At 47.7% G+C, this 15,507-nt stretch overlaps 1 protein-coding gene across 1 annotated transcript; it reads left to right on the plus strand.

Moving 5' to 3' along the window:
* Nucleotides 1-1,863: 1,863 nt before the first annotated feature.
* SLC35B4 (solute carrier family 35 member B4) lies at nt 1,864-14,552 on the plus strand. Its single transcript, XM_072350442.1, has 10 exons — nt 1,864-2,116; nt 5,790-5,903; nt 6,376-6,478; nt 7,480-7,529; nt 8,021-8,102; nt 9,431-9,491; nt 9,899-10,008; nt 10,763-10,838; nt 11,058-11,133; nt 11,903-14,552. Exons 1-10 carry the CDS (start codon nt 2,040-2,042, stop codon nt 12,147-12,149), a joined length of 996 nt encoding a protein of 331 aa, XP_072206543.1. The 5' UTR covers nt 1,864-2,039; the 3' UTR covers nt 12,150-14,552.
* The last annotated feature ends 955 nt before the right edge of the window (nt 14,553-15,507 follow it).

The raw sequence follows: 15,507 nt of genomic DNA on the forward strand, positions 1-15,507 counted from the left end.
AAGGGAAGGGAAGGGAAGGGAAGGGAAGGGAAGGGAAGGGAAGGGAAGGGAAGAGAAGGAAAGAGAAGGAAAGAGAAGGAAAGAGAAGGAAAGAGAAGGAAAGAGAAGGAAAGAGAAGGAAAGAGAAGGGAGAAACAATGAAAGATTTGGGTCTGATTCAAGTAAAAACTTTATTAAAATCAAAATGAAACATCTACGGGATAAAAATCTCACTTTTTGATCCTTCTGGATTCACTTGATCGCAGAGGGCTTGGACAGATGCTGGTACATCTCAGTAGGGCTCCACACAAGCTTAGGAAAGAAGACCCTACACCCATACTGAATCACATACACATCTGTGTTAATTACATTAAACTTACATTGCTCCAACTGCAGGAATGCAAGAACAGGGATCAGGAATGAAAGAAAAAACCCACACACTTTAGGAAAGGGATGAAGAGCAACAATGCAATGTGAACCTGTAGAAATTAAACATTCCTTTTTCTTTTTACAATCAGTTTCCAGAGGAGACAGAAATGGAACTTCTGTCTTTAATTACTGCTGGTCCTTCTCATTTGTCATCTGCTAATGAAGGCTCATGCCTGGTGTTTGGGTCACCTATAACTGCAGCCATCTTCTCACCTGATATTCTCTTCTAGGCTGAAGAAGAGCATTGGGATGACAGCTTATCAAGAAGTGAAGATTCTGAAGAGGATCACAAAAGAGAGAGAACCTGGAGAGTCCATCTATTGGGATGGGATCGTAAAGGGATGGAATCATAGGATCTCTGGAGCAAGGCCATGGTTTAATGGGCATGGCAGTGATAGATCAATGGTCGGAGCAGATGATCTCAGTGCTCTTTTCCAACCTTATTCTATACAGCACTGTATTGATTTGTGTTTCTCCCATAGTTGACACAACAGTGTCCTCACCCTTGATGGGGAAAGCCAAAGCATTAAGTCATGAGGGCAAATTATCCACTGTGGAAAAGGTTCTTTCATGTGTTACAGGTCAGAAATACAAGCAGAACGCCTTCTTTTTGCACTGTCTTCTCCATGAAGCAGTTGACACCTCATAGTGCCATTGGGTTTGGTAGTTGGCACCTCATAGCGCCATTGGGTTTGGTAGTTGACACCTCATAGTGCCATTGGGTTTGGTAGTTGGCACCTCATAGTGCCATTGGGTTTGGTAGCTGACACCTCATAGTGCCATTAGGTTTGGTAGTTGAAACCTCATAGTGCCATTGGGTTTGGTAGTTGGCACCTCATAGTGCCTTTGGGTTTGGTAGTTGACACCACATAGTGCCATTGGGTTTCGTAGTTGACACCTCATAGTGCCATTGGGTTTGGTAGTTGGCACCTCATAGTGCCATTGGGTTTGGTAGTAGACACCTCATAGTGCCATTGGGTTTGGTAGTTGACACCACATAGTGCCATTGGGTTTGGTAGCTGGCACCTCATAGTGCCATTGGGTTTGGCAGCTGGCACCTCATAGTGCCATTGGGTTTGGTAGTTGGCACCTCATAGTGCCATTGGGTTTGGTAGTTGGCACCTCATAGTGCCATTGGGTTTGGTAGTTGGCACCTCATAGTGCCATTGGGTTTGGTAGGACCCCAAAACACACTCAAGAGGATCACAGCAGCAGCATGGGGTCAGCCCTATTTCACATCTGAGCAATTGATTTCATTATTTAACACTTTAAAACCCCACGGCCTCCTCGTCGAGCCGTTCCGGCCTATTCCCTTTACTTGCTCTCCTCAGCCACATCAGCGCCGCCATTACAGCCCGGCCCCCCCACCAGCGTGGAACTACAACTCCCATCATGCCCCGCGCTACCATCCCTATGGGAGGAGACGGAAAAGCGCCGCGGGGGCTGCTGGGAATTGTAGCCCGGATGGTGACGGAGCGGCGGTGATTGCGAACGTGAGGCGGGCGGAGAGCGAACTACCGGCGGCCGGGAGGAAGCGGGGGTGGTGGGGGCCGGTAGTGAGGGGGCATTAGGCCCGGGAACGGGATGCTGTGGAGGCCCGGAAAGGCCGTTTCGTTGCTTTGGGTTGCGATATGCACCCGGCTTTGGCGGTGTGTTTGGTGTTCTGCGGCTGCTGCAGCAACGTGGTGTTCCTTGAGCTGCTGGTCAGGTGAGGGTGATTTGATTTGGGGGGGGTTTGGGGGGCACAACGAGGGGTATGGATAGGGGTAGGGATGGTTCCTTTTGGGGTTGGGTATCGCGGCGCTTCCCACCTCAGCTTTAAGGCCTTGGGGTGGGAGGGAGCCGGCAGCTGCACCTCGGGGCTCTCTCTGAGGGGTCTGAGGGGGCTTGGGGGGGTATTTGGGGCTGGAAACCGGCTTGAGGTTGGCCTTGAGGGGTTCTGTGGCCCTAAAGGGGATGGTCGGACCCATCACAGCTCTGGGAACAGCTCCAGACCCCAGGGCTGTATGTTGTGATGTATGGCATCCTCAGGGCCTGGGGTTCACATTGCCATGCATGGGTTTAATGGTGTTCTGGGGGTTGTTCAGCTTTATACGTGCCTGGGTTGGTTTTGCTGGTGCAGGCGTGTCTCAGCATCCCATTATGGATACGTGGATCACCACACGTCGTTCCCTTAATGTCCCTTCAACCTTTTCTCTCTGCTCCCAGCTCCTCATACAGTGGAAATCCCAAAGAGAAGCTGCACAGGAACTGGCTAGGGGACAAGCAGGCAAAACCAAGGGAATGCCATCTATCCGCACATATACCGTCTTCAGCAGCTTCACGCAGCAGCAAAGCCAAGGCAGTGAGGATGAGGAGTTCTCAGGGTGAAGGTGGACTGTCATGTAGCAGGGCTTGATGTTTGGAATGACTCTGAGCGCTGCATCACTTTCCTCGCCCCGATGGAGGAAGGCTGCTGCAGCTCGGAGGTTGTTAGTGATGGTTTGGTTTGGTTTTCGGGTCAAATCCACCAGCAAAAGTGCTAGATCTGACTGGACAAAATAAGGATTGAATTGGCTGTGTGTCTATCATCATACTTAGTCAGCAGGGAGTGACATTCCCTGGCTGACTGTTGGGTGTTGTGTGCACTCTAATAGCGTCCAGGCTTTAGAAATAATAAGCCTTAAAACCTATCCTTGCTTCCTCCTCAACCATCATTGTCCCAGTCTATTAGGGAAAAGGGAGTGGGAAAGAGAGCCTGGCTAATTCCAGTAATAGGGTTGATTGCTTCAAAGTGGGAGTCCAGTAACACAAGGTTACACAATCACTCAGCAATCACTGGATAAAACAAGCAGCAGTTCTTGGAGGGAGAGACCTTGCATAACAAAACGTGCCCTTCCTCTTGAGCTCAGCTCTAATCTGTGCTGCAGCATCACTGAAGGAAGAAGGAAGTTCCTTCCTAGCCCCCAAGATGAAAAAGAACTTGGGATTGGGGTTTTTCCATTTGCTTGCCACCAGACTTGTGTTTCCTCCAGCCATTTAGCCCAGCTCAAAGGCTACTCAGATATATCTAGGAGAAGCATCTTTCTACAAGTAAGTTGATCTTGAGCCTTGCCTCATATCCACTGTAGAAATTACCTTGTTCCAGTCCAGTTCCTGTGTCCTCCCTTCCCCTGTTCACCAAACTGGGGCAATACTGGCTGTTTCTTTGGGTCTTGCTGCTTTCTGAAGGGAAGAGGCCTTCTTGAACATGAACCTGCCCATAGCAAAGGAGATCTTGGAGCTGGACAATAGGAAAATGCAGTAATCAGAGTCTAGTTGGGAATGACAAAGGTGATTGAAAGAGATTTGCTTAGGGTTTATGTGGAAAGAGTAAAGGAATGAGGACTGCTTAGTCTAAAAGATGTTGAAGGGACGGATAGAAGACTTGAAATGTATGGAAAATGGCTGTGGAGGAGACAGGGCAAGAAATAATGGGCTTCGGTTGCTATGTAAAGCAGGCCAAACAAACAGGTTTGCTCCCTCTCACTGTAGTGAAGTGGGTCCCTAAGAAGGAAGGCAGGGAAACTCCTTGTTGGATGTTCTCAAAAGCGTGTTAAGCAATCTGCTGTCTGAAGAAAGGGGGCTTGAGTAGGGCAAGAAACACTCCAGTTCTTCCCATCTCCTGCATTCAGAGCCTTTGATGCTGGCATCCTTTCCTTGTTGATGCTGTGGGACCAGAGTCATACAGTATTGGGGTCATACAGACTTGAGCCATACAGTATTGGTTAGAAAGCCAATGTGACCTTCTGAAGTCGTGTCCTTGGGAGGTGTCATCCATGTAAAGACCTTTGAATCACTGCATGGTAGATCTCAACAGGGTTTCTCCCCTTGTGATCCATTATCTGCTGAGGCTGCTACATGCTGGTAGCCCAGGCAGTTCAGTCCTTGGAAGCATCATAGGTTGATGATGCTTTGCTTCTGAAGGTCTCTCCATCAGTTGGCTACAGCTAAAGAATTTCTTTGGTGGATACATGCAGACTACACGCCGTTTCTTTTAAGTCTATCAGCGTGTTGGGATTGTGAGTCAAACATATGGGTGGATACAGCCTGGGTTTGTTTATTTTGGGCTTGGTTTTTTTGTGTTGTTTGCCTTTTTATTATCTGTCAACACATAACCTTCTGTCAACATTTTATTGGTGATGTGAGGTCAGATGTACAGCAAGCAACAGGATGCAGGGATCTGTGAATAGGGAGGAAACAAAGTCTAGTGCTTGAAAACAGTCTTGGCTTGTTTTCAGTCCAGGTTTACTCTTGCTTTATGTTTTCCTACAGAGATATGGTTTATAATCCTGTAGCCTGGCCTCTGTCTGTGGTTCAGTCTCTCTTCTTTTCCCTCATGCAACCTGGCTTCTGTCTCAGGTTGACTGTTTTCTGTTCCCTCATGCAGCAGCAGGGACTTGGCAGCATGCATCTCCTTCATTAAGTCCTTGGCCTCAGCTTCCCTCTTGCAGCAGAGGAAGGAGAAGTCCTCCCTGTGTCTCCTGCTGCAAATAACAACAAGCTTTCTGATCATCTGACAACTCGCAGCCTCTCAACAGCTGACAGTTGTGCCTGCTGGGAAATCCTCTCCTGTTCCATGTAAGCTTCTTAGGAAGAAGGCAGAGCCTGCAGCAGGCACACCCACCATGGGTGCTCAGCTACCAGGGTCTCTTCTTTGAGGTCAGATCACCTCCAGCAAATGCAGCAGGGCAGAAAGCTGAAGTTTGTTGTGTGAGTTAAAAGCAGCACCAAGCTGATGTTTGTCTGTTGTGGGGGTGAGGTATGTGCAGAACCAAAGTCACAAAGCTTTGCTGTGCTGATATGGACCTCACCTCGGCTCTTCCTTCCCATGGTAGAAATAGGGGTTATGAGAAATCCTGCTGCCTGCCTTGTAGTCACAGTTTTACCTGGCCTGTAGCACACACAGCAGCAAGCATGTAGTAAGAGAGCCTTGTCAAAACCTCTTCCCCATGAGAATGGAGACCCTGCTTCAATATGGTTATGTCAGTACTTGATGTTGTGCATTCACACCCTGTACCACAGTGGGACATTATGCAGACCCAGATCAGAGCAGTTTCTTCTTTCACTTCCTGACTTATTTCACTCTGTCCTCCATGAAGGGAGTGGTTGCTTCCTTCATCTTTGGAAATAGAAGGGGAAGGGATTGCTACACATTCATCTACACAAATACAGGTGAGTCAGTGCCTGCAGGGAAGCTTTTAACAAAAGCAATATGAGAACCTGGCCAGTTAAAACAGGGAGTCCCTCCAGGTTGATGCTCACTGTGGGATTGTGAGCTGCTAACCGGGTTTTATTACAGCCCAATGCACTGCACTCTGTGACATTGCTCTTATGCTTGTCTTTCTTTTCCATACCTGCAGGCAGTTTCCAGGATGTGGGAACATAGTGACGTTCTCCCAGTTCCTATTTATTGCAGTGGAAGGTTTTATCTTCGAAGCCAACTTCGGGAGGAAGCGGCCGGCCATCCCAATGAGGTACAGTGGACCTGAATGTTTTCACTTGTTGCAAATTGCCCGGCCCTGTTATCTCAAGAAGTGTTTAATAAAATGGCTTATCCGTTTATCCTTTCCAAATCCGATCCATTCAGAAGCATTTGCAAAGCCTCATTGAGAACTTGTCATGCCTGGTAAAATACAAACTCCTTATTTTATTGAGAATACTCAATAGGAAATTGCTGTCGGGTATGCACCTGTATGACAAACAGGGCAATATTCTGTACATTTAAGAATAGGCTGTGGTTGAAGAGCTCGCTGTCTCTCTGGTGCTTCATGCAGTGGATGCATGGATGCATCCAAATTGTATTGATCTCTTTGCTCTCTCTCACCAAGAGTTAGGTGGGTTCCTGCTCAGCTCCCAGCTCTCTCTGTACCACTTGTCTCTTCTCAAGGTGTGTCCCAGCGTGCACAGCCGTGGGCTGATTTTGCTAACCACCACTTTGTGTTTCAGGTACTACCTCATCATGGTGGCCATGTTCTTCACTGTCAGTGTGGTGAATAACTATGCTTTGAACTTAAATATTGCCATGCCGCTGCACATGATCTTCAGATCAGTGAGTACTGCCATGCTGTCCTTTCCCACCTCATGTGACATCTCTTCCCATCACATCTGCAAGCACTGTCTCTGTTGCATGTGTTCTTCTACCATATTTTTGCTATGATGGCTCAGCTCTAAGTCTTACTTTTGTAATGTTCACCATTAAATGTCCTTAGACAGATGAGGAAATCGAAGCTGGCACATAATTCATCTTTCCTGAGGTGATGAGGGAATAAGAGTGACCAAACCAAGCCCAAGCTCTGTCTTGACAGAGAGCCCAAGCTCTCTGTCAGACTTGCATGGACTCAGTTACTGGCCTGAAGGACTCAGCTTTCCTTTCCACCTCATAATGAAACAAAATGGTTCATGTTCTAGAGTAAATGCCTTTGTTAAATGCCTTAGGTCAGAGAGGATGGATTTGGCCATATGTACTGTTCCTCCCTGAGCCTCTGCTTTGGAAGATGCTATTAAAATGCATCTTCACTTAAAGATATCTATTAAAAACTAAGAAAATAGAGCCCTGGTGGCTGGGAATAACAAAATCTGCTGGGTGGAGGCTTTTCTTCCACAACCTATCACTGCATTGAGATACGTACAATCAAGAGACATTAACAAGAAGAAAAACAGACAGTGCTGTAGGATCCCTGTCCTGCATTAACCACGAGGGATTTGTGTATTGCAGCCCTGCAATCAGTCTCTGCAGCTGCACTCCTCTTCCCATTTAAAAACACAGTGGTTTGGCTACGTGCTGCTCATGGAGTGTTGGGAGTGGGCCAAGAAAGGGAAGGTCGGTGGGTCAGGAGATCCTTGTTCCCAGGACGCCTGGCTTGATTTCTCCCTTCCTGATGGCTGAATTGAGACTCCCTTCCTCCTGTCAGACTCCCTGATCCCATTCTGCCATTTCACTTGGTGTTTTCATGGTAGTTGTGCTGAGCTCAAGGTTATTTGTCTGAGACAGGTGCAGCAGTGCAAGGAATTCTATCATGTTTTTGGTTTTCTTTCTTTTCCTTTCCCCAGGGCTCTCTCATAGCAAGCATGGCTCTGGGTATCATCATTCTGAAAAAAAGGTAAATCACAAGCACTTCTCTTGTACCATCATGCAGTGCATTGCCATTACCTTAATCCTGTCCAGTGTGAAGTGCCTTCCCTCATAAATATCCTTGCTTTACTGATAGTGAAGTTGAAGCACAGGGTATTCCTGAAGTAAAGATCCTTTTCAGCACTCCCACTGCCCCTCACTCCTTCACTTGGTATACTGACTCTATCTGGGACAGAGTTAAGTGTCTTCAGAGCATCCCATAAGAGTCCTATGTTTTGGCTTTCTGACTAAGACAGTGTTGATAACACACCAACATGTTCAGGCTTCCTCTTATATGAACTCTGCCCCTCTGCTCAGTATGTTGGCTGCCTGACCCCAGCCGTGTCCAGTGTTAGGTAAAGGGTTTGTGCCCATTGTGCCAAGTCCACAACAGTGCAATAGAACAAAATACAGAGCAAAGGAGAAATAGATGAACTGTATAAATCTGAGCTGGATCACTGACGTTTCTCTCTTGTGCAGATACAGTTTGTCGAAATACACATCCATAGCCCTGGTTTCCATGGGGATCTTTACCTGCACTTTCATGTCTGCAAAGCAAGTGGTAAGGATTGGAAGGGGCCTGAAGTCACAACTGTGAACCTTTCTGACAGGAGGTTTTGCCCTGGGCACCTTCATCAGTGATTCCCTTTGCCCTGAGTGCTAATGGAGAGGCAAGATGTTTCCTAGATCTGTTCCCTGTAATGATTTGTTCCTGCAGTCTCCTCATTTTTCAGTGGGTCAGAGGGAAGGAAAACGTGCATATGGCTTAATTACAGATGCCTTCCCCTGTGTCATTCAGGTTGCTTTTTGCTGAGAATAATCCATTCTCTTTTTGCCACACAGATAACAGCTAGCAGCTAGCTATTTTCTCTTGCCCTTACTGCAGTGTGTTACAGTTAGGAGCAAGCAAACGCTGAACAAAAACGAGCCATTTTAATTCTCTGCTCTCTTTATACTAGAAGAGCCTGTCAGGTTTCACAGTTTTCCAGCTCTGTTGTCATCCAACATGACTTTCCCTGACCCTTGAAATAAAGTACATATGCTTGGAGAACGGGAGGGAGTGAAGAAAATCCATGGGTAGCACCAGGTTGGGCTTTATTTGGGTCAGCATCCACAGCCTGATCTTGTCAGCTGAAGACAGAGGAGTGGTATAAAGTGGCAGTCAAGTGAAAACCTGTTTCACTTCATCCAGCTCTGAGAGACTGGATGGCTGTCAAACAGGAAGGAAGCCATTGTTTCATAGCTGCTTATACTCTCAGGGTGTCTGAGGAAGGTCTGTGCTTTACAGCCTTGCTCTGTATTAGTCCAGACTAACTTTTAATGGGCGTGGGGTTTTAGAAACAATGACATATGCTATGCAGAGTTATGGAAAACGTGTGTAATCTAATTTGCACTAAACCATAGCAGAAACGTTCAGCCAAGTCATGCCACCAAGTGTTTTACCATCAGCTTACAGCATGTACAGGTCTGGTCCCCTCAGTGCCTTGACTGTAAGCCAGTTGTAGTACCTAAGTGGGACTTGGCCAGAGCCCTTGTTGTTTCCTCTATGCCAGATGCCAGTGGGCCATCCAAGAGCTTTCTATGCAGCACTGGTTATTTCTAGTGTTGAAGAGTTCAGTCTCTGGCCAAACCAGGGCATTCCTTTAAGGAAAAATGCCTTTCTTGATCAGACATCTATACTTTTAACTGTAATCTGGTTCATTCTTCAAAGCAGAGTGGAAAACAAAATGCACTGTAGTTGCTGTCACATCCATTCAGCTGAGGAAGCGACTCTGGAATGGGCATTCTTTTCTTTATGGGCTTGCTTGAAGCATAACACAAGCCAGGAATGAGGTAGAGGAATGCAGAGCTGTGGTAGCTCATGGTGACTGTTGTGTCTCTCTTCACCAGGCATCTGACTCCAGCTTGAATGAAGAGGATGGACTCCATGTTTTCTTGTGGTGGCTGCTAGGTATGTGAGCACATCTCCAGCCAGCCCTGCTGAGAAGCAGGCAAGGCTCAGCTCCCTGAGGTCTCATCCTTGGCCACTGTGGATTGGGCAGAGCAGACTGTGGTAGGAGTCCACATGCTGGTGTTGTTACGTTGAGCTTCCAGTAGATGTTGATTTGCAAAGAGTGGGAGTTTGTGGCACTCATTAAGAGCTTTGTGCAAGGAGATGCTCATCATGTAGCCAACAAGTCAAATACAGCACCTGAAGGATTTCTGCAAGGTAGTAGTGGTGCAGTGAGAGAATGAGGCTACAGTCAGGCGTAGTTGCGGGTACCTTCTTGATTCCTCCCTGCTTGATGTACGTGAGACTGTGAGCTATGCAGCAGTGGGGAAGAAGGGCGGTTGCCAGTTCAAGTGCTTCTCTTCCAGGTATTGCTGCGCTCACCTTCGCCCTCCTCATGTCTGCAAGAATGGGGATTTTCCAGGAGACTCTTTACAAGCAGTTTGGGAAGCACTCCAAAGAGGCCCTTTTTTACAACGTGAGTCACTGCATCTTTGTTGTTTCTTTTACTGGACAGAGAGAGCTGCTCAGAGACCCTTTCCCTCCCACCTGGCACTCAGATCCATACAGGCAGCCCTGTGAGTTGCTTCAAATGATAGTGGTGGTTTCAGCTATGTGTAGTCATCTGACTCCAGAAGTTTCCTTTGCATGTGCAGCCCAGGAGGTGAATTTTATAAAGGGGGGAGGCCTGGCTTTCTGAATTTCCCCTGCTCAGCAGCAGACTGATGAAATTCACAGCCTCTATAGCTGGGCTGTAGTAGATCCTTCTTCATTAAGGGGAAGTTGTTGACAGAGAGAGTATTGAGGAGCTGGAACAGCTGCCCAGAGAGGCTGTGGATGCCCCATCCATCCCTGGAGGTGTTCAAGGCCAGGTTGGATGGGGCGCTGGGCAGCCTGAGCTGGTATTCAATGTGGAGGTTGGTGGCCCTGCCTGTGGTGGGGGGCTGGAGCTTCATGATCCTTGAGGTCCCTTCCAACCCAAGCCATGTGATTACATGATCCCATCTTCCCCCTTTGCTTCCCAGAAGGAGGAGGATTCTTTTGCTGCTCACAGAGCGTGTTGAAAACAGGCAGTATTCCTGGGGCAGAAACCCAAAGGATCACGTTCTGTGAGGATAGAGCAATGAAGCTCACATCCACAGAGATGTGTGAGGCTGATTTTTTCAGAGTGAGAAGTGAGTGGATTCACATGATCTATTAACATCATGTCTTTCTTTACCTTTTCTTTCCAGCACGCGTTACCACTCCCTGGCTTTGTTCTCCTGGCCCCAAACATCTACCACCACGCAGTTCTTTTCAGCCAGTCTGGTGAGTGTTGCATAGATGGGAGCCTTGTTCTTACACCTTTCTGTCTTCTGGATAATGCTGGATGAAGCTTTTGTCATTCATGGACAAAAGAGACTTTCTCTCTCCTTGCATCTTAGCAAGTCTTTCTCCCTCCTGGCTCACACTTTGTGTGCCTACAGCAGATGCATTTTTCTTGAGGTAATTGCTGCTTAGTGATCTCTTTGTCCTTCCTCCCCACAGAGCTGTTCCAGATCCCAGTGATTGGGCTGACCATGCCAATCATGTGGTTCTACCTCCTCATGAACGTCATCACTCAGTATCCTTCCAATGTGCAGCTTGAGACAAGCTCTGGAGATAGCAGCACGATAGGAAAGGTGGAATGGGGTGGGGATGCTGAACCCTTGGTGCCTTCCCTGCTTTTTAGGAGCTGATGTTTGTGTAACTCTTGGAAAATACAGAGTGAAATTCAACCTGGAACTTGGGGCATTTTCCAGGATGGCTGAAATCTTCCACCAGAGTCAGGTTGGCTGTTAAAAGCTTACAGTGGTTTTGCCAGCCATTAGAAGGGATAACAGCCATTCATGCCCGTGTGCACTCTCCCAGGCAGCAAGGGCAGATCTGCAAGTCTGATGAAGCCAAGATACCCTGGAAAGCAGGGCCTTTCAGTTACCAATTTCTTCACTGTTGACAGGTTAGTGTGCCTTATAGCTGCTCGTGCTCCTCCATAAGACCAACCCGTTTATCTGCCTTTCCTTTGCCCTCTTAGGGAGGAAAGGGGACTTCTCCATCTGTAACTAGTAGTGGATCAGAAGTCTGATTTTAGTTTCCCTTTGCTCCACTGCAAGAACTGCAAACCTTGTTTGCCGTTAACCTTTTGCTAGCACATCAGCTCTGGCTAGTCTATAGTGGAGGAGTTTTGCTTTCCCATAGAGCAGGCTGGGTCAGAGCACAGCTGAGCTGAGAAGGGACATTTATTCCCTCTATAAGCAAACATGGGTTATCCATTGCCCAAACCTTTGTGTTTTTTGAGGCTAGGAGAACTTCCCTTTTCAGCTCTGATGCCCCTTAACCTCCCACCCACCCAGATACGTCTGCATTCGGGGAGTCTTCATCCTCACCACGGAGTGCACCTCCCTCACCGTCACGCTGGTGGTGACGCTGCGCAAGTTCGTCAGCCTCATCTTCTCCATCCTCTACTTCCGCAACCCCTTCACGGCCTGGCACTGGCTGGGCACTGCCTTCGTCTTCGTGGGGACTCTCATGTACACAGAGGTGTGGAACAGCCTCGGCCCCCTCCTGGCTCGCTGGAGGAAGAGGCCGAAGGAGGAATAGCAGCTGGGGAACACTCTGGAGGGACCTTTTTATTGTTTTATAGAGCAGAGCCGCAGGAAATCCCCCCCAAAGGGGTTCCTTTTTATTACACAGGGGAGGTGTTGGCTGTGCCAAGCTCCTGGGAAACATGGAGCCTCTGCTGGGAACCTGCCTGGAATAATGGATCGTGGTGGGAGGATATGGTTACTTTTGAGAAGGGTGCATTTTGTTATGCAACTCTTTCCCTTTTAAAGTAATTTAAAAGCTGACCCGGTTCTTGATTAGGATCCCAACCTTGCTGTGCTTTTCTGCAGTCCTCCCAGCTTCGTTGAGCTGAACCCTGAGCCCATTTGGTGCCGTCCTTTAACAGCCGGGTTAATGTAGTGGATGGCTGAGCCCCAAGGAGCCACCAGATGCTGCTGTTTACGGAGCAGGTTTTTAGTTACACTGTAAGTGCCAGACCTGGCTGTTGAGTCCTTGTTGCCTGATCCTGCTGGGAGGATATTGGTTACAACCCATAGCTTCCACCTTCTCCAGTCTGCTTGGTAGACTACCAAGGAGTGGCTTTGGGGACTTACCTCCAAGCCACCAAGCTCCCTGTCACTAAATAATCATGATGTTGCATTGCTACCTAATGAGGTGGAGGGTGTTAAGGGGTTCCTGCTTCTGGTAGAACTTAGTGCAGGTCACTTTTTAGCCACATCTTCCTCCTTTTTCCATCATCCCAAGTATGTGGCCACAGGTGAGTTTGCCACCTACAGTCAGTGCTGTGTGCCTGGGACACTTCAGTGTAAAATCATGGAACAGTTTGACTTGGGAAGGGCCTTTTATGAACCTCCACCACTAGAAAGGTTGCCTGTAGCCCCATCCAACCTGATCTTGAGCACTTTGAGGGATGGGGCTTCCATGGCTTCTCTAGGTTGTCTGTTCCAGTGCCTCCCCAATCTCAGAGTAAAGAATTTCCTTCTTATACCAAATCTAACTCTTAAACGGTTACCCCTCGCCCTATCACTACACGCCTCAGGGTACAAACATTGCCAAGGAATTTCAGAAGGGCCAGAACAGCCGAGCTTACTTCTCTTGCTGAGGAGGGGCTGGTTTTCCTGTCCCTTCAGCTGGCTCTCCCCTTTTCTTTCCTTCTTCCATTTCTTTGGGGATCAGCTTCACTCATATGAGATCTCTGTGCATCCACCTGGTGCAGGACGGGTGTCCCATAGCATCACCTCTTGCATGACATGTGGAAAACTTGCAAGAGCTTTGGATGCGTGTCTTCCAGCAAGGCAAAGTGCAACACTGTTCTAGGAGCTGGTCATGGTTGAGCAGAGCAAAGGTTGATGAGCAGCCTTGTCTTTCTCGGTCTTGGAGCAGGGAGGGAGAACATGCATGGATTTTTTTTGGCTTGATTTTTCCTTTAGCACCGTGGTTACTTCATTGTGATGCTTCCCCTGTTCAGCCATGAGAATATCAAGTAGCGTCAAGTTGATCACATCAAGGTTGGCCAACTCTTGGTATCACCGACATCCTCGTGGTTTTTGGTTTGCATTGCTCCTGTCAACCACAAAGCATCACACAGCCCTGGGTGGGAAATAGAGCAAAACCTGGAATACTTGTGGGTATTGCTAAAAAGCAAAGGAAAGAGAATGAAAAACTAACAAGATGCAAAAGACAATCGCTCTCTGCCTCCCAGTTAAACCAATGCCAAGCACTCCCCAAGCAATGGCTACCATCCCAAAGCTCCTATCCCTCCATTTTATTGCTGATTGCAGTGGCTGTCCCCCAGCTTATTGCCCATCCTAAACAACAGCTGAGCAGGTGCCTGAGTGCCTGTAACATACTGTACATAGCCTACTCTCTAGGTTGCTGCCCTTTGTATCAACAAAGATACCCCCCCCGATTACGTGTTGTCACCCATTTCTGTGCGATGATGGTGCAGTTGGGGGATGTTTGGGCTCCTTTTATTTTATAAGCTGTAATCCTCTCAAGCCAGATATCTATCATGGGTTATATATTTTGTTCTTATCCCATGCCCTTTTTTTTAACGTGTCTGTTGTGTGTTTCTATGTGTTCCCAAGTATTTATTGTCGTAGAAGTGACAGCAATTCCCTTCCTGCTCCCCTGGTTGTGAGGTGAAGGGAAGGTCTGTGCAGAAATGCTCCCAATAGCCAAAAACTAGTATTTGAATCCTCCCAACCCAAAATGGGGGGTGCTGATTTGTTTGGGTTTTACGTTTGGCAATAGAAATGATAGGGTGATAAGACACATCTGTTTTTCTTTTAGCAAAGTGATGAGCCAAGATGCTTTTAGAACCAGCACTTTGGATTGACAGAGCTTTTGGGTTGGTTGGTTGGGTTTTGGGGGGAGTATTTTCGATGTTGTTGGGGTTCTCTTTTTGTCGAACAGAATAAAGATCTCCTGTTCAAAGTATGAAGTTCCTTTTGTTTCTCCTTGCATCCTTTGCTTCTGTCTTGACAGCGATCAGAAAATTACTGGGGCTCTGAAAACACACAGTTTATCTTTCCTTTAACATAACAAAAGGTAGGAATGACTATTGCTGAGCTTCAAGGGAAAACCTCAGCCTTATCTCCTTTCCCTGCCACTGGCACGCAACAGGAGATGTGCTTTTCTTGGCAACGCATAGGCTGGTTACCACCCACCAGATCAGACTGCCCAGGGCCCCATAACGTGGCCTTGAGCATCTCCAGGGACAAGGCATCCACTTTGAGCCCTTCCATCTTGCACAAGGGAAATGCAGCTAAAACAATAATGAGCTACGCGTCTACGGTGCCTACAGAATGGTGGGGTGGCTGTTTTCCTCCTCTGCAGCCCTAAACTGAGATCACTTTGTCTTATCCTCTTGTGTCCACCCCTTTTTAGCCTTGGTTCCTACTGATGTGGGAAATGAAGTGAGATCTGGTCTGAGTGCAGGAAGAGGAAGATGGTTGGAGAGGGAAAGGACGGCCACAGGGAAGGCCTCCCATTTAATTGTGTTTATGATAAATGATATCCACTAACAGTCCTAATTGCACTCAGGTGGGTGAGTTGGGCAGCTGAGGTGCCCATGTTCTGGACTTGGAGCCATGGCTCAGTTCAAGCTGGAACCCCAAATCAGTTGGTGCTGAGGGCACCATCAGGATTCAAAGACCCCAAACAAGACCCATTGGTTGCTTCAGGCTCCTGGAAATCTTGTCTATGCTGCACTGCTTCACTTGCCATGGTTTTAACCCCTTAAACCTCCCCACTGCATCAATAGGCGTACAACTCCCAAGCACTTAACCAAGTGTATACATTTCTAACTCAACAAATCATCTTTCCCCAGACTCTGGCGGCCATTCATTTAATAAACCCTCATTGGCTGGGCACTGCTTTCATCAACTCAACA

Source organism: Excalfactoria chinensis, chromosome 1 (assembly GCF_039878825.1).
Source record: "Excalfactoria chinensis isolate bCotChi1 chromosome 1, bCotChi1.hap2, whole genome shotgun sequence".
In the NCBI taxonomy this organism is placed as follows: Eukaryota; Metazoa; Chordata; class Aves; order Galliformes; family Phasianidae; genus Excalfactoria; species Excalfactoria chinensis.